Raw genomic sequence first — 19,553 nt, 5'->3', positions numbered from 1 at the left:
CTCTTTCATTCAAGTGCTCTCATAATGTTTAATTAAACTAACTTCCCCTTTCTTTTCTTCAACTTCTCTTCTCTTATTGGAGGCCATTTCATGACTGTCTGTGTTTTATCAGCTATTTTGTCACTGCATCAACGCATTTGGGATGATTACTATGCTGAAAAATTTAGCTACAGTATTACCAACTGTATTAGAGGAACTTTCTAGAAGTAACAGCATAATGGATCTTTACTTTTCAGCATTCTTTACGTAACTTTACTTTTATATGTATTATTCTGAATTGTTTTTGTCATGAACATAGCCAATGAAGCTGACGTGGCATCAAATAAAAGATAACAGGGTAACATACACTCTTTTGTACTAATCTAACAACATTTCAAATGTGTGGCAACAAATGCCAAATTCCTCCTTCAGAGATGAGACCTTTTATCAATGTTTACATTTTAAATAAGTGGCAAGAGGAGTGGGATGCATTGGACAATAACAAATTGTATGAAATTCAACCTGAAATCTCAAACAGAGTTTTAAAACATTTTAAGACTAGATCCAGTGAATTTTTATTTTTTATTTATTTATTTTTTAAACCAGATGTATTGGACATAAAAGATTAACCCACGCCTTTTTGCTCAAAGATAAAGACCCCACTCAATGTCTGTACTACACAACTCCCCTTACTGTAAAACACATTTTACTGCTTTTAATGATTCCAGAAAGATTTTTTCCCTTAACGACACCAGGAAAAAAATGTGAATTCTTATGTATTAACCCAAAAAATCTTCTTTGATTTATGCGTTCATTCATTGTTTTTAATTGTATATTCATTATTGAAATGTTTTTGCCATGAAAATAGCTTTGGTTGCTCACATGGCATTAAATAAAACATACATTACATTCAAATGTGTGGCATGAGTTGTCACAGATCGCAAACAGTTAATTGACTCTCTGTACATTTTCTATATTCATATATTCTGTTCTATTTATTTGCAGGTTTCAAGTTCAGACGGCGTTCCATCACTAACTACCCGACGGGCGGTGAAGGCAGCTGTGCTCACCTGGTTGAGTCCATCCCGTGTGATGATCCCACCTGTTTCACCTGGCAGCTGGTCAAGCTAGAGGAGTGTATCCCTGAAGAAGACATGGACTGTGGAGAGGGAATGCAGAATCCACAAGTCCGCTGCATCAACAACGAAGGTATCAAATGCTTCTGTAATTTGTCAGGTCTGCTAAAGTCATTTTGGATGAAATTTGTTAACTAAAAGGCATTTTAGTTCTGGTTAGTTGTCAGTAATGCTTTGTAAAATGGTCAGAGGGGAAGTAGAGAGGATGAGATGGTCAGCAAAACATTTCATTAACATTTAAGATGCTGTACACTCTCAGAAATGAAGGTACACAAGCTCTCACTGGGGTGGTACCTTTTCAAAAGGTACACATTTGTACTCAAGAGTCCATATTGGTACCTCACATGTATATACAGTATTAGTACCTAAAAACTGAGCACTTTTCTAAACACTTTTGTACTTTTTAGGTGCTAATATGTACCCTTGAGGTATTAATGTGGACCTTTAAGGTACAAATTTGTACCTTTTGAAAAGGTACCACCCCAGTGACAGCTCGCTTACCTTTATTTCTAAGAGTGTATGTACGTTTTTGACTCTTAAAGCATAAAACTACCATACTGTATGTTTGCAGTTATTAAGAAACATGCTAAAAATAAGTAAATTGTTTTACATGGGTATGCGGGACACTGATATTTGCTCACAATGCACACTTGAAGTCACAGACATCTATCTTCATGCTTTATGGTCATGTCAGCCTGTTCACTCTTTTTGGATATCCATCACTCAAACACTTTCATCTATATTGGGCTGTAGAATCCAACATCTCCATCACTTTGCATACTTGGTAACATCACAGAAACGGACGATCTTCCTAGCAAGAATAATAAAAAAAGAGCACTCTTAATTTCCCTCACTATCGCCAAGAAAACTATTTTAATAAACTTGAAAACTAGAAATTGCATTCATATTAACCACTAGACCAATCTCATTATAGAATATATTACAGTAAAACAGAAAACAATTACGTTAACACTTTATTTTAATGGTCCATTTGAGTATTAGTAGACTGTTTGCTTAGTATCTGCTGATATGCTCCTTCAACAGACATCCAACTGACTATAAAAAAAACTTTGCAAGAAAATGTCAACTTACACTAACCCAAACCCCAAGCTAACAGTCTACTTATAATCTAATGAGAATTAGTTGGCATGTAGATGCAGTGTAACTTAAATTCAACAAACGGACCATCAAAATAAAGTGTGACCAAAATAACATTCAAACATAAAAATGTCCATTTTTACCAACATCTGGAATCCATTTCTTTAATATTTTAATATATTTAAACTACCCTGAACTAAACCCACGCACTCTTATACACACAACCTTGGCATTATTAATGTTTTTTCACTTTATTATAAATTCTCATAATTTAATTTCCTCTTCTCTTTAACTCTTCCTTTCCAAATTCAAAACTCATGCACAATTTAGAGATGTACTGTACATTCAATGCCCATAACACTCACATAGTTACATACATATTTTGTACTTGTTAGTTTTTTTATGTTCATTGTTAAAGCTGCTCTGTGTACTTTGTCTTTGTTAAAAAAAATTCATAAAAGAAAGAAACATGCTAATTTAACATGTTTATCTGACAAACAATGCTAAAGTCAGTAATTCTCCTTTAAAAAAAATGTGTGTTCCATGTCAGAATGTCTGCCTTTGTTTTGGTCTCTGTTACTCCACCCACTGCCAGTTTACCCAATTATATTTCAGCACCCTGGGTTGCTTTGGCTAAAACACAGCATTTTAAGGCCACCTCAATGGATGTTAGAGTTAATGAAAATGTGACCTCTGGAGTACAGCCTTTAAAATGACATATTCACAAACAATACAAATATTGCACCTAGTTTGGGCATCTCTGGTTTAAAGTTAGATCGCCAGGCATGCTCGTTCATGTTAGTGTTGTCGATCTGGCAACCTGCGTTTGTGTCAAGTCAGAGGAGAAATAGTTGAAATTCTTATTTGAATTTGGCCTGTAATACCTTGTTCAACCACTAGACAATCTTTAACATTAACCTTTTACCTTTAAATTGAGATCAAGTTGGTTTTATATTAGCACATTTGCAAATTCTAAACGGGGAAATCATATTAGCAGCCAAAGACTATCAAAGTACAACATTGTTCACAGTTAATTAAATAGTTTTAATGTTGTTTTGAAGTCATACTTATGTGTGATTTCAGCCCAAATATTTAAATTAACTGTTAGCATTATAAGGAAAATATAGAGGCAAATGTGTGAATATAAAACCAACTTTAAAAGGCACAATATGCAAGATTTTTGTAATCAAATATCCAAAAGCTACTCGCAAAGTGTGATATACAGTACTGTGCAAATGTTTTAGGCCACCATCAGCTTCGATACACTAAGACTTTTTAACAGTACAATGTTTTTATAAATAAATAAGACCTATAATTTTCAAAACAGAATTACTACTTAAAGCAAAACTCTGTATTTATTGTGACCTCCCTTGAAAACGTTTTCTAAAGTAATGTGGTGTGTAAAGCCAGGCATCTTTCATCACTTCCCAGAGTTCTTCATTAGATTCAGGTTGTTAAATCTTTCTGTACAGTTAAATCTAATATTGCCTTATAATATTTAGGTCTGGACTCTGTGGAGGGCATTTCATGACAGTCAATGAGTACATTTACATGGACACCCATAATTTGATTTTAATGTGATTAAGACTATACTCCGATTAAGAGTCCACCATGTAAGCAGCGATTTTTGATTAATTTAATCCGATTAAGGTCATAATCGAAGCAGTTCACCAGTTCATAGTTGCATCCAATATCTCGTTTGTCACAGGGGGGGCATGCATGAAATGTTCCCGAATGAAAGTGAAAGTGCCAAATTGCAGTTAAAGTCAACTAATTAAAAATGAAACACTCAAAATTACATTAAACTCTGGTGGAAATGCGGGTAGCGTGGTGATTCGATGACATTAATCAAATTATGTGCTAAAATATGTAAAGGAGATCATGAAAGAAACATTCAAAAAGCAACTCCTGTAAACACCTTGATCTTATTATTGCCTTAATTAGAATAAGGCAAAAAATTCGATTACTGATGTCCATGTAAACATAGTCAGTGTTTCATCAACTGTTCATTTCACTGCATTAGCAATGCATTTGGGATCATTACCATGCTGAAAAATATAACTACTGTAATACCAACTCTATCGAGGAACTTTCTAGAAGTAACAACATAATGGATATTTACTTTTCAGCATTCACAATCCCATCAATTCAGAAAACATTGTCAATCACATTCAGAAATGCAGCCTCAAACCAGAACGGAGCCTCTGCCACATCTCATCAAAGTAAAACAAGTTGATAACAGGCACTTTAACCAGTTAAACTCTAGCGCTATTTTGGGATTTCCGCCTGGATTTTGCCTACCCAAATTTACAAGCTTCCCAAATCCACATGCAGAGGTGTAAATGCAAGAATTTGGTATAATTTTAAAGAAAACCCTTTGAATTTTCATAAAACACTATTGAAAGTGTTTAAAATAACTGTATATGTTGTCTGTGTTATAATAAACACCTAAAAAAGAGGCGCTTTTGTATATATTTTTTATAAAATCAAATTTAAAAGTGTACCTTTTAGGTTCTGTGTGGTCTAGCTTGCTGTAATTAATTTTGGTGGTTCCTGCACGTCTGTAATCATAGGAAAAAATGTCTCTACCATAATCTGTGCAAAAGTTATTGTATTCCAACTGATGAGAGGTGCTATAAAAGCCACAGGGATCGATCATTGTTTTCATATTTCACTATTCTTTTGTTTGATCAAACATAATTCACTGTGTTTGGACCACATCAGACATATAAAAGGATTACTTATGCACATCACCTCAAAAACAGAGGAGAAATGGCCCTGAAGCGCATAGCAAAGGGTAAGAGATGACAGCTGTCTGTGCTATCTGGGGCTGCTCATTGATCATAAATGTATTATTTTCACTTCTGCGCCATGGAAACACCGCGATTCATTCGACAACTGTTTGATATGTGAATATAATGCAGTAAAAAGAATGCTAGAACCGTATGAGCACCGGCAAGAGCTTTCATTTGAGCTATAACTTGTACATGTGTCATAAATGAACCATATGAAAATGAACCAATGTTCAATACCCAGGTCGGGTATCCAAAATAGTGTGTATTTAAGTGTAAATAACGTTTGTACAGTAAAATAAAAACCAAAGTGATGCATATGTGCATAAAATATAGATTCTACACTTTCAAACGAAACCACTTAAGGGGGTCTGGTGCAATGCTAGCCCTTTAAATCTTAAAGCGAAAGTCGAAGACGTCACGGACCCGGTACCGGGTTTAATTCAAGTGCTCTCATAATATTTAATTAAAATAACTTCCCCTTCCTGCTCTTCAACATCTCTTCTTTGATTGTCTTTAGTGGTGTAAACGTCAGTCAAGTGAGGTCAGTTAACAGTGTCACGATATGAAAATGTAAAAAAAAAATAATCTATCACAACTTCTGTTTCATGCCAAGTAAAACTAGAACAACTGATCTTATGCCAAAAATTATCTTTTGCGTGAAGCTTGCCAGATGATTATACCACCCAAGCTGGCTAGCAAGAGTCTCACATGTTCTGGCGGTTTCTGTAGCGGATGTCTTTAAAAAAAAAAAATTAAAAAAAGCTGCATTGATTATGAATCCGATAATTAGCCTCCGGTTATTCAGACACTCTCCTGCAGGAGTGTATCTGGTCTGTCAGCTGGTTTATCTGGAGCGTTTCCCTTCTCTGCTGGAGCTCTTCACAGGGTTAATGCTGCAGAGCAGAGCAGTGTAAACCTGATGCTAATGGCGATCATGTCCTCCTGCAGCTCACACGCTCAAAGACCAGCACTGCTAAATGGAGAGGCACTTGTATGTTTGACCAGATAAAGACTAGCTCTTTAACTCGTAAATTGTCCTTCTCTTCAATAACAGCATGTTAATGAGCAGCCTTTCTGCCATTGTTTCCAAAAGTATTGTTAACAAGTATGTAGTGTTTATTTTATACATTGAAAACGGCTGTATTGTGAAATATTAGCGCTTATTTTTTCTCAGTGTTAAAAAAAACCTTTCAAATAATAATAATAAAAATGAGATTATTTATTATTATGATTTATTTGTATTGTCGTTGTTGTTGTTATTATTATCATTATTATTATTATTATTATTATTATTAAATGTATTATTAGTGGGAACTTTGTGATTACATTTGTTATTACACAATTATGTGATGAATATAGAAATTTTGTAACGTTATAAAGTTATTTAATATTATTTTGGATTCATTTGATTTATTTATTTATTTGGATTAATTTAATTTCTATTTATTAATTTAAGAATAAAATGTGTTAATGCATACATTGTAATGACCCTCATGACAAGCTGTCCAAAACCCACCCGAACGCACAAAAAAAACACCCAAAATATTAGATTACTATTTTATTTTAATTAATTAAACCGAAAGTAACCTAGTTACATTTTAACTGTCATATTTTTTTTTTACCATACAGCAACTAACACCTGCAGTCACAGACCCACAACATAACCTGATCACATCAAAACACTGTGTGCCTCTCACTCACACACTGCACGTATTGTTGTGTAGATCACACTACCTATGGGGTATAAATTCGTCCCAGTTTACATTTTAAATTCTTTTGAATAAATTAGGTGCTGCTTGTCAATCAGACAAGGCTTCTATGTTTGTTCTTGCTGTCAATTAAAAAATGATCGATAATAGTGTAATGATAAACCGATGTGAGCTTAACTGCGGGAGCTGCTTGATGCGTGGGGAGTCAGATTTGTCCAGGGAGTCAAATTTTGATGCAATTTTCTTTCACCTCCTCTTGCGCATGGTCCCACACGGTTTGCGCTTTGCACTGGTCACTACTAACTGAGTAGGAACACACAGTTATGTTTTGTTAAATAAGTTTATAAAGTTTACGATTCAAAACTGCCCAAATTTTGTCAACCTGCCAATGCCATTTTTTACCTGCACAATCAAATTTAAAACCACCCAACTGGGTGGTAGACCGCCCAATCTGACAACATTGTCAGGCTCAGGAGTGTGATTTAGTTTTTCCACTTTCTCCAGAATTAAGCAACTCACACTTAATCATTGAACTACAGCTTTTATGGTATTTTCAATCCAAAATAAGCTTCAAACCTTTACTGTTATGCACATTTTTTATGAAATTTACTTTGTAAGGTTAGTTGAACTTAAGTCTTCTTATTCAATGCATTTTCATTTACATGTTGTTTCTGCACCGCAACAAAAAATCAACATAAAATAATGAGTGTTTTCAGACAGGTTTCCTGAAACTGCCCTGTCTGCCACTGTTTGAGCTAACAGGCAAACCCTTGTCATTGGCTGAGCCAGTGCTGCTGTGTCAGGATGCTGAAACAAATAGAGCAGTGTTTGATAGGCACAGATTCACAGCGTTCTGACAGTCTTCTGACGAGTCTGACGGCTTGTCACCCATGGTTCTCAAGTCTAAAACACCTTGTTAGTCTCGCTAAATGCCCCATGTTCTCAAAAACCCTGACAGCTGCTTGCATTATAGCTGCTCTTTTTACCTGCAGTGCAAATGATCCAGGGAAAGCTACCAGAGGTTTGAGGATGTATGAAATTGTTATGCTTTTTACAATTTCCTTTAGTGCATATTGTTGCAGCTTGAGGATGAAATGATCTTTTTTATAAGCACAAAGTCACTGTTAAGGTGGTTGTTCTTTATATCACTAAGCACTGTTACTAAACTACCTCAAACAACCTGTTGTTGTCCTGAGTTTTGGTCTAGGAACAAACGCATCTTCACCATATCCTGAATTTAAGATATTTGTATATTGTAATAATTGTATTATTTTTGACAACTTTGTCTGCATTCAACATCTGATGCCAAATAGAAAACTCATGTATTGTAGCATCCAGTTTTTTGTGTTTGCTCAGGCCTGTTTCAAGCTAGACATGTATACATATTTTTAGGCATCAATGTTAGCAGTCTATATTTCCTGCGAAGCGCACACTAAATTTAAAGGCACAGTGCACTGATAAATATTATAAACATAAAATCATTAAAGTGAGGTTTTCTTTGTTTTAGTCACTACATTCTATTCAATATAAATATACAACACTCTAAAAATACTGTGTTGTTTTAACCCCTATATTTGGTCAAATATTTAAAAAAAAAAAAATGTTTTTTAACAATGCATTTGAGTTTATCCATTGACCCCTAATTGGGTTAAAACAACCCGACAATTTTCGATTGAACACACTACAAAATCCCTGTTTTTAATAATTAAAACATGATGCATAGTGCAAATTCCAGGGTATTAAACTATTCGTGCAACTAGCCCTGCAGATTCAAGTACAACCCCGTTTCAACACGCCTATCTGTAGGTATCAAACAAGCCTTAAGAACTCAATGAGTTTGATCAGGTGTGTTAAATTATGATTGAAACTAAACTGTGCAGAGCTGCGGCCCTCCAGGAACTGGCTTTGACACGTGTGGCATATACATCAGCAGTTAAGCAGACATCAGCAAACCATTCATCAGGAGTTTAAACTAGCTAGATTAACCAAGATATTAGCTGTAAATACTCCACCCTATTCAAGAGAGGTGTGGTAGAGCAGCAGCTCATTCGTTTTTTAAATAGACATACTTGCACACATACACACACATAACAGTGTTTGTGCTTCCACCTTTTAAAAATGTGGCTGTTAAAGCAATGTGTAATCACAGACTCTCCTTTTAGTACCTTTAACACTGGAACTACCAGAAATCTATAACTGAAAGAATTACCATAGTGGTCATTCTGACCGTTCACATATAACACGTTATATTGTCACATCATGTTTACATGCAATGCTTCTATTGACATAATAAAATTCAAGGTGCCGTAGGTGATCTGCCAAAATGCTATCCGTTAGCATATCTTTGAAACACAGTCTCTCCCCTGCCATCCAAAGCCATGATTCCTGAAATCATGAACACGTACCTTAAAGATGTAGACAACCCGTCATGTCATTCACCAGTTAGAAAACTTTACAATACTTTTAAATACTACAATTCCTAATGAAAAACTGTATTAAAGTGGTTGGCCGGCAGCGTATGTCACATCCCCGGCTCATTCCTTCTCACCCAATTACCGCTCTCCCTCACAAACCACCTCCATCCAATCCAGTGAACCCTCACTGGCCTTCTAATCACTTGCACCCGTTTCCCCTCATCAAGGGCACTATAAATGCTCACCTTCTCCTCTCAGTCTCCGGCCGAATTGAAGTCAGATGTCTTCATCTTAGCTCCTTTATCTTCTCTTCCTTCATGGATGTTCCTTTTGAGTCTTCGAGTCCTTCACACTGTTTAAGGGAAGTGAATATTCTTATCTGGTGTTTACTAGAAGATCTATCATCTATCTGATGAACTGTGTGTCTGTATACACACCCACGGATGTTCCTTATGTGCCTTCGGATCCTCCACACTGATCAAGGGAAGTGCTTACACTTGTATAGTGTTAACTAGAAGATCTGCCATTGACATGGTGTGTCTGGATACTCACCTGCTGATGTTCCTACGAGCGAACTACATGTGAGATCAATAACATCAGATGTTTACATGACCATGCTGTGAAAGAAGATCGCTAACAGCATCAACCCCACTCCTTTACGTCCTCACTTTGACTAAGTGACTTTATTTTGTTTCCTTGTCTTCCTTGTCTACCAGCTTGACAGCGTGCAGGAATTACACTTATTACTAAGCTATACTTGCATGCTAAAACAAAACAAAATTATTTTACTTACCCCACTGTGAGATTATTTAGCTTGTTTAAGGAAAAACAAACTTAATATTGACCCTTTCTGAAAACAGGACAATATTTTTACTTAATATTTTGTAGAAAATCCCCCTTGATTTAAGAATTTTTCGATATTTGGACTAGAAACGAGACTAAACTTTAAGTATTAAAAGCATTTTTTCACAGCAAATTTTCTTTTTTTTTTTGTCTGAACTCTCTCTAGAAAGTCTAAAAAAAGATAAACCATCACAGTCTTCACAAGGAAACATCTGTTGTTTTCAAAGAAATCCCACTGTCATTCTGAATCTGTGTTGTGAAATGACGTCTATGAAATAATAATAGCGCGTAATAATATTCTCCAGCATCTGCCGTGTGAGCAATCGAACGCCTTCCGTCTCTCCATAACCTGCGTCTGTGTCGCCGCCCGCTGTGCCAGATTGATTCCATCACACACTGATGACAATTGATCTGCTAGTTGTTTTTTACAGGCAGACTTGGCATCAGACCGTCTCAGAGAGTGACGCGGACAATATTGCCTCACAAATGGCCGTGGTTTGTGACACAGATCGATGTAAATATTGTAGTGCTGTCTGCTACGAGGAAAACTTGGAGTGTCCCTGCTTTTGATGGAAATATTTATTGGGTGTTAGTGGTTCAGCGCTCAAGCAGAGAGATTTTTTTTAAATTATTTTTTTTCTCTTTTTCTGCTCAGCGTGTCACTGAGCTAAAGCCAAAACCAAGCTGATACTGCTCGTATTTGGCTCAAAGTAAAAGATATGATAAGAACCCTTGAGAGAGAGGCTGTGCGTGGTATTGAATGCTGCCAAACATGAACACACTCTGAAAATGCTTGTGCATGTTTAGAGTCTGCCCTTCAAAACCATCTGCATGATGGCTTTCCACTGTTTTTCTATATGGCACGGATTCAAAACAGGACAACAGATTGTTTTGAAATGCATTAAAAGCTTGTCTGGATGCGTCAGGTTTTGCGTAAAAGAAAATGTTAGTTAATTTTGGGTCCATTAACGTGTTTTACTTTGACATTTGTTTTGGTTAAGTGTGTTTAATGCCTAAAGCTTCATTAATGTAATGCATCTGGAATTTTGTTTTGTTTCGCTTGTAGCTTCCTTCATTCTCAGTGGTGATTTTCATTCATTCATTTTCTTTTCAGCTTAGTCCTTTTGTTAATCAAGGATTGCCACAGCAAAATGAATCGCCAACTCATCCAGCAGATGTTTTAGTAAATTTAATGTCATAAAATCGTACTTTTTTGTTGCTCTATTTTCATTGTTGGCATTAATTATTACCCAGATATGTGATTTTAAAGGTCATTTATTTTTCTGTATAACCTTCAGCACATGTGTGGTCAAATCCACTTACACCAGCTGTTACCGTTGCATAAAATATGAATTTGTAAGTGGTCAAAACCCAGTGGGGAAACTGTATGCATATTTAAAAAAATGTTTAACATTTTATCTTGAATTCCAGTATAGAGGGCAGATAAAAATGTTTTCAGCAACTCAAAATGAATGTATGCATGTACAGCATATAATATGCATTTATAACTAGTTATTGTTCATAGTGGAAACATCATGAAAGAAAATGCAAAAAAAACAACTTTTGGACTCCATTTTAATGGTCTAGGCGCAAAGTCCAAAGAGCAAGGTGCAAAAGTTTTAAGGGCATGTCCGAATCCACTTATGCTATTTTAAGGATGGAAAAACATGGTCTAACAGGGTTGTGCTTATTCTTCTAATGAGTTATGGGTGTGTTTTGAGCATAACGTGCATTAAACCAATCAGAGTTTCATCTCCCATTCCCTTTAGGAGTCAGTTGCGCCACGCCAAGGCGTATTTGCTGTTTACATGGCGGGCTCTGTAAGAGGAAAAACTGAACACTTCACTAGCGAGAAAAGTTAAACACCATCTGCAGTGAGAGAATGAGACTCCTCCATTCGGCCTCTTTACTTTTACTCTTTACTTTACTCCTTTACTTTTGCTGATGAGGAAACTGTGTTGTATGCACTCCACTAGACATCCATTAGCCTACACAATTTAGTTTAAGCATAAATATTTGTTTCAAAACTATTTCTAAATTCAGTTATAATTTCCAGCAAACTAATAAATGAACAATAATAATGAATTGTGGTCAAATAAGTTATATCCAAACATGCATCCTATTCATCACCCATATGGTGATGCAGATGTCTCCAAAATCCGACAGGTGGACAAATCTAAACTTGTTTTTATTAAAATAAATATACAAATAATAAATAATACTACTAATAATAATAATAACATTATACAAATGCAAGTTGTCATGAATAAACTAAAAAAGCCCCCCCGAGTCGATGACGGCTTTCAGGTGGTGGTTTTTATATTTATGTAGAAAATAATAATTTTTGTATTTTAATAATTTTGTAATTTTAATCCTTTATTTATTTATTTATTTATTTATTTTATAAATGTAAAGATATTTGTGTATTGCTGTACATCGTGTGTCTTAAGCAATGTGTAAGTGTTTGGACCTACATAGGCGCATAGCTAACGCGCTCTGTGCTGGACTTTAGACCTGCTTAGTTGGTCAATAATGCTGTCTATTTCAGTTCCTCACAATAGCAACGCGCCAACAATTCCCCTTAACACACTACCTTTATAGACCAGCACACCCATGAGTCCACAAAGTAGCGCAAATGGATTTGCTATTTAAACAATGTGGCGCAAAATGTGAAAATTTGAGTTGCGCTGGTCTAAAAATAGTAACAAATCATGCCAAACACGTCTTGCGCCTTATTGCACCAGGTGTTTGATAGGGCCCTTAATTTTGACACATTGCTTCTAAAAACAAAAAGATTTTTACTTGTCTGGAAAATGTTACTCGATTTAAGAATTGTAAGATATTTGGACTAGTGATGGGACAAAATCTCTGAGTAAGAAAAGCTGTTGAGCATTTGTGTGTTGAACATTGAACACAGACATTACCTATATACTGTGGCTACATGTTAACTATGTTTATATATACAGTCAACTTTATCTGGTAAAGGTTATGTTACTAGTTATTTGGTTAAAGTTATGAGTTACTAATAAAGTTATGGTGACTAATAATCTTAATCTTTGCGAATTTGATTGTAATGCAATACTGTGCACCTTTGGAAAAGCTGCTTTGAAACAATAATTATTGTGAAGAGCGCTATACAAATAATCTCGAATTCAATTGTTGATTTTCAGGTGTTGAGGTGGAGAAGGAGATGTGTTCGGATGCGGTTTACCCTTCGCCTGTGCCCTGTGTGGTTCCCTGTCCTAAAGACTGTGCTCTGAGCCTCTGGACTGAATGGTCCACCTGTTCTCAGACCTGCTCCAGCAAAAACGCTGAAGGCAAGCAGATGAGGACCAGAGCCATACTGGCCTACAATGCAGGAGAAGGTACTGTACACAAGATATTACACTTGATCTCACACAAAACTCTAGGAAAAGGTACACTTGCAAGTAATGGGGCTTTATAAAATGACATATTATTTTTTGTGAAATAGTGTTAGGATATACAGTTCAAGCCATGTTATTAGCCTTATAATAATTTAGATTTATTTATATTTTTTCATGTTTTATAGATCAAGACATTTTTCTCAGTATTTCCAGTAATGTTTTTTCTTTAGCAGAAAGTCCTATTTGTTTTATTTTGGCTAGAATAAAAGCAGTTTTTAATTTTTAAAAGCCATTTTAAGCTTAAAATTATTAGCCCCCTCAAGCAATATATGTTTTCGAAGGTCTACAGAACAAACAATTGTTATACAATGATTTGCCTAAGTACCCTAACTTGCCTAAATAACCCAATTACACTGGTTAAGCCTTTAAATTGCAAATTTAAAGAAATTAGTTATTAAAACTATGATGCTTATAAATGTTGAAAAAAAATCTTCTCTATATAATTGAATGTAAATTAAAGGGGTCATGATCTGAGAAACCAAAATATCCTTGATCTTTTGACATATATGAGGTCACAGTATTTTAAAAACAACCTGTAAGTATCGGAGCTCAAAACTTTGTTACTTCAAAAACAGCTTTTATTAAAGGCAGTTTTACAAAATGACAGGAAATTGATTGATGTGCTTGATGTAATAGAGAGGATAAGCCCCGCCTCTGCAGAAAATCAACACTTACTTCTATTTCACTGCCTGTTTTGTCTTAATATGCAAAACTGTTGGCCAATCAGAGCAATGGGCATTTACTTTTGAGTTTACAGTCTGCCACGCCCATTCAAATAAAGCATTTTGACGAGGGGTCAAAAAAAGCACTTATAGTCAAATAGCATCTAAATGTTGTAGTAATCTTAACATTATAGATGTAGATATGTAGATAAATATTAGTAGATCTCTGAAAACAGTATAAAAAAAATGGAATGGTTCATGACCCCTTTAATGCACCAAATTGTGGTTTTACGGCAAAACCATAATGGAAGCATTTTTGGTTCACAAAAGAAATCTTTAATTGGAAGTCTTTTTTTTTTTTTTCTTCACGGAATAATGAACAATATAAAATGATTAAAATGTTATCTACAAATAACACTGAGTTTTACTTTACTGGGTTTTGAAACAGTTCATACTAAAAGTATTAAATTATAAAATAATTACAATGTTTTAAACAAATAAGCCATATATTTGTTTTTATTATGTATTATATAGAGTACTAAAGCCAAAAGGACCACATTTAATAACGCTTGTGCACTGTTCAAATTTACTACCCTTTTGTTATGTCCGGCATGAAAACATCCACTGAATTAAACCACTTGTAAAAATGCATCAGATACATTTTTATATATATATATATATATATATATATATATATATATATATATATATATATATATATATATATATAGATAGATAGATAGATAGATAGATAGATAGATAGATAGATAGATAGATAGATAGATAGATAGATAGATAGATAGATAGATAGATAGATAGATAGATAGATAGATAGAGATATTTGTTAGAATTTCCATTTAAGAAAATGATCAAAAGAGAAAATGCTACTTTCTATCAACCATTACTACATAATACAAAAATGTCTCTGAATGAATCTCTAGCATAATTTGTGCTGCGATATTTTATATCTTATCCAATGACCTTCACACATTCGAACAATTTTTATTGCCACTCTAACAAGCTGACACGCTCATCTTGTGGTTTTTCATGGTCTGTTGTGCAGAAGATTATCCTGACAGCAAAGTGTCAAAAAAGTGTCGTTCCACAAGGATGGACTGTGTATGTGTGATAGTGATGGATGAAAACACAGACAGTCAGTCTTCAAAACCCTTCAACCCGCAATATCTGTTCCAGCAAGGTTTAAGTGTCAGTTTACATGAGTGGGCTACTGAGTCAAACGCAGTTCACAACCTATTTTACTTCTCTAATCTGATGTACTGCAGACGAAACTCTACAAAATCCATCAGGGATTAAACGGATTGCAGGAAGTGGGTGTTACATGTCAGAACGCAGAGGGTCTGAATAAAGATCTGTCATCATTTAGTGTTTTCGGCTTGGGGAAAAAGGCATCTGTTTTCTTTTTCTTTTTTTGGATGCTGCAAAGCCTGGCATACTGTGTAATGTAGCGAGAGGGAAAATATTGTCGAACCGTTTGTAAAGACATTTTGTTAGAAATGCACTCAATATTCGGCCACCGACAATGGCCCAAAAGTGAAAGATTTTTTTCACCGAAACAGTATGGCCAAATCAGTATGTTGTGATGACGCGGAATGCACGTGTTGACTGAAGCAGCATGTCTGTGCAATATCGGTCTATTCGGATCCTCTGCACTTCATCACGAATGTACTTGATCTGCAACATAACAATCATTACTTGAATTCGGAAATAAAGCAGCGTGCATGTGTAACAGAGGGCAGCTAGTAAGTGCTGTGCAGGTACAGCTCACTCCTCTGACCTCTAAAGGTGCTCTAGCGACAGATGCTAGAGGCCATGGTCTTTAGCCTCCTTGTTAAAGCAACTGACTCCCATGCGGAAGGTCACCGGTTCGATCCCAGCTCGGAGCGGGTTGAGTGGTGTCGGGACTGGCAGGGTTACACATGCAAAATTATCCAGACCGCGATGAATGCGAGGTGACTACTTTCACACTGCACGCACAAGCAGAGATAAAAATGCTACCTTTTTCTGTAATCAGTCCAACTCTCCAGAAGTGGTAACACGTTCTTGCAATGTGCGAAATAAATATTGTAATATTGTAAAAGTTGTAATTGATTTATTCTTTGAAACTTTAATATTAACATATGCAATTGCAATGACTTGATTTTAGTAAGACAGACATAAATGCAATGGTACTAATAATGGGCATAATTTATTTCGGTGTTTCAGCCTTGGTTTCCTCTTTTTTGGTTTTCGGTTTTGACCAACAATATTCATTCCTGTGCATCCCTACATTTTGTTTTGGTCACACTTTATTTTGATGGTCCCTTTGTTGAATTTAGGTTACATTGCATCTACATGCCAACTAATTCTCATTAGATTATAAGTAGACTGTTAGGTTGGGGTTAGGGTTAGTGTAAGTTGACATGTACTTGCAAAGTTTCTTATAGTCAGTTAAATGCCAGTTGAAGGAGCAGTATCAGCAGATATTAAGCAGACAGTCTACTAATACTCAAATGGAGCATCAAAATAAAGTGTTACCTTTGTTTTTTATCATTTGAAACTCTTATTCAACAAGGGAGGGTGAACATATCATTAGATTATTTGTGGTCTATAACAAATGCATTTCTGTGTTGTTTCTGATGTTTATTTACAAAAAGATGAAATGATGGTGGCTTATAATAAATAAATAGATGAGATTTTTATAACAGTTTAACAAACTACTTTACTACTGTAAAATGCAAATAAGCATCCGTTGTCTCTCTGTATCACTAATAATATTGCTTAGTTTCATGATCAAAATAGCATTTTTTATTGTTGATATAAAATGCAATGCAATGAAAAAAGGAATGATTTTATTTAATTATAAAATGCCAATTCTAAGAAATATGGATCATCCTTAACTTTTTTTTTTTTAGTTCACTCACTCCCCATTTACACTGATGCGTTTCAGTTTTAAAACAGCGTTTTAGAATAAAACAATCCACGCCTACTCTGGCGTTTCACATAGCGCTTCTGAAAAGATCTCCGTCCACACTATACCACTAAAAAACGCACATCACGTGACCACACACACTCTGGCATGCGCTGCAGCATATGCAGACGTCTGAGCTCCGGGCAGTCAGCTGGTGCTAAGAGAAAACCTACCCAGATGAGAGCAGCGCATGACGAACAGTTCATCAAGAATCTACCTCTGGATCTCATCTCACTGTAGTTGTTAAATGTGATATTTAATTCATCTTGTTGTTTATATCTAACGACATATTCCCAGACATTGGTGTTTTGAATCTACTTGTTCTCAGGTAATATGTTTTGGCTGAGCGCACAGATAAGTTAATATATTAATTTATATAACCACACACTAATCCTGCACATTTGACTAATTGCTTGCCTTTATTTCCCATAATGCATAAACGTATTGTATGTTATACTTGTATAAAGGCCATTATTGATTATTAAAAATGATATTCAGCAAAAGAGAGGGTATGTTTTATATTTTTCACTGAAAATGAAAGGAGGCAGTTATGTTATAGGCTCGGTTTTGTTATAAATATGCATGCATACAGTGAAGATGACGGTCATATAAATATGCAGCTACACGACGCCTCAACATTTTTTGTCTGTTAAGTTGCTAATGTCAAAATGAAAATAGGCAGTTCCTTATATCATGTTTTGGTTTATTGCTAAGAAAGTGAAACCGCATAGCCAGGGTGATGTGAATGACATGAATGAATGATAATGACGATCATGCTTGCGAAGTCTGAACAAACTTGCGAAGTCTGAACTTATAAGGAAATGATCCAAGACTGAACTTTGTGTACTTAATATTGAGAAAAAGCCAGGTAGCGATTGTTTGCACCCACGCCTCCGTTCAGATGTCTCCATTTTCCCCCATCCATACTGACACGGAGTAGCAGCATTTTAAAACCAAAACGGCCTCTTCAGTGTTTCTCAAACTCTGGGGAAGTGTGGACAGAAGGCGTAACCGTAGCAAAACTTAAAACTAAAACGTATTAGTATAAAGTGTTCATTACCAGCAATATAAAAAGTATTTACGTCATACAGATTTTTCAGCTTAAGAAACACAAACAACTATTTATTGTGTACTGTAAGCTTTATTAGATTATGAATGTTTCATTTTTTTCTGTATACTGTATGAAATATCTCTCAGACAAGTTTATATGAAGCTATTGCTATGCTTTCTCCACAGTGACATCAATGGTAGTGGCGTGGATAACAGTTATGGAGGGTAATGCATCAAAACATCTCTTTTTTTAGCCTCTAGAGCAATTTCCTTTAGACATCCTCTTAGATTTGGTAGTTTTGTCCTGTCGTTTCTTTCTGTTGATTGTTTACCATTTCTCAAATATATCTAAATATGAAAGTGGCTCTGTTGTGCTATTTTAATGGTTCCTAGTTTTGGAGGTTTCCAGTATAGTCACAAATAGTAAAAACACATTAATTTTCACATAATATTATTTGCAGCATCGCTTCTTTTCTGAAACGTTTAGTTCAAAGGTCTGCTTTCTCTAAACCCCCAGACTTTCTTGAAGTCTACTTTGCTCTGATTAGTCAGATGATCCAGTCTCTTATGCTTTGTTGGAAGCCAAATCACCGTTAGCCTATGTGAATTTCAGCTCAATCTCAACAATTATAACCACAGTGAAGTGAACCGTAATGATAACATTTGGTTTTATAAATTAGAAATCTGAGTTCTCATTTAGAAGTGGATTCTAGTGCATGCAAAACCTAGAAAACCCAGTCTTTTCAGAATGTTAGAAACAGGAACCAAACTCTTCTAGACATCAGCTACAACTACAGTGTTTGAGAATGAATATAGATGTTGTTTTGGCAGCCAATTAAGACCATTGGTGGTTAATTTAGCATGGATGTTGTTAATGTGCATAATTTAGATTTTAACGCTAAACTTTTCTAGCACATGGGAGAAATGAAGTAATTCAAAGTATCAAAGTTGATATTTTTGAAGTATCAAAGTATTTTGCTTGGATTTTTTTCAAATGTATTAAAAACTGTGCTTGGAGAAACGGAACAAGACATCCATTTATGCGTTGTGTTTAGAGCGGTGTTGAAAAATCATCAGAGAAATCTATTAAAATTGATTGATTCTGCAATCAATCAATTGCGTTGATTCTGCAATTTTGTTCTTGTTCGTTATTCTTTCTCGAATTGATTCTACGAACAGCCTATTCTACAAAATTGACAAACAGCCATACTCTGCTTGCATTCACTTGCTTACAGCGGGAGAAATAAGCATTAAACATGTCATTTTTTTTTCCTGGAATAATATTTTTAAAGGAGCTGTTGACATAAACCAGATTTTGGTAAAAACCCAAACAGTACAAACATAAAATGAGTTATGTGTAATAAATGGATTGACAGAGTGCTGAACTACTGAAGTATGTTTAATACTTTTTATTTTGGTGATGGCAGCTTAAAGATGCCTGTCATATGAAGAATGAAGTCACATGCATTCCTCA

At 35.2% G+C, this 19,553-nt stretch overlaps 1 protein-coding gene across 1 annotated transcript in view; it reads left to right on the top strand.

The window, feature by feature from the left end:
• The window catches only part of LOC130243047 (thrombospondin type-1 domain-containing protein 7A), a 163,355-nt gene that overhangs the window by 43,699 nt on the left and 100,103 nt on the right, over positions 1-19,553 (top strand). The window contains exons 7-9 of the mRNA XM_056475082.1: positions 985-1,188; positions 13,145-13,339; positions 18,266-18,304. Of these exons, the coding sequence (XP_056331057.1) occupies positions 985-1,188; positions 13,145-13,339; positions 18,266-18,304 (438 nt within the window). The remainder of the gene's footprint in view (positions 1-984; positions 1,189-13,144; positions 13,340-18,265; positions 18,305-19,553) is intronic.

This window comes from Danio aesculapii, chromosome 16 (assembly GCF_903798145.1).
Source record: "Danio aesculapii chromosome 16, fDanAes4.1, whole genome shotgun sequence".
NCBI lineage: Eukaryota > Metazoa > Chordata > Actinopteri > Cypriniformes > Danionidae > Danio > Danio aesculapii.
This window is presented reverse-complemented; position numbering and strand designations above follow the sequence as displayed.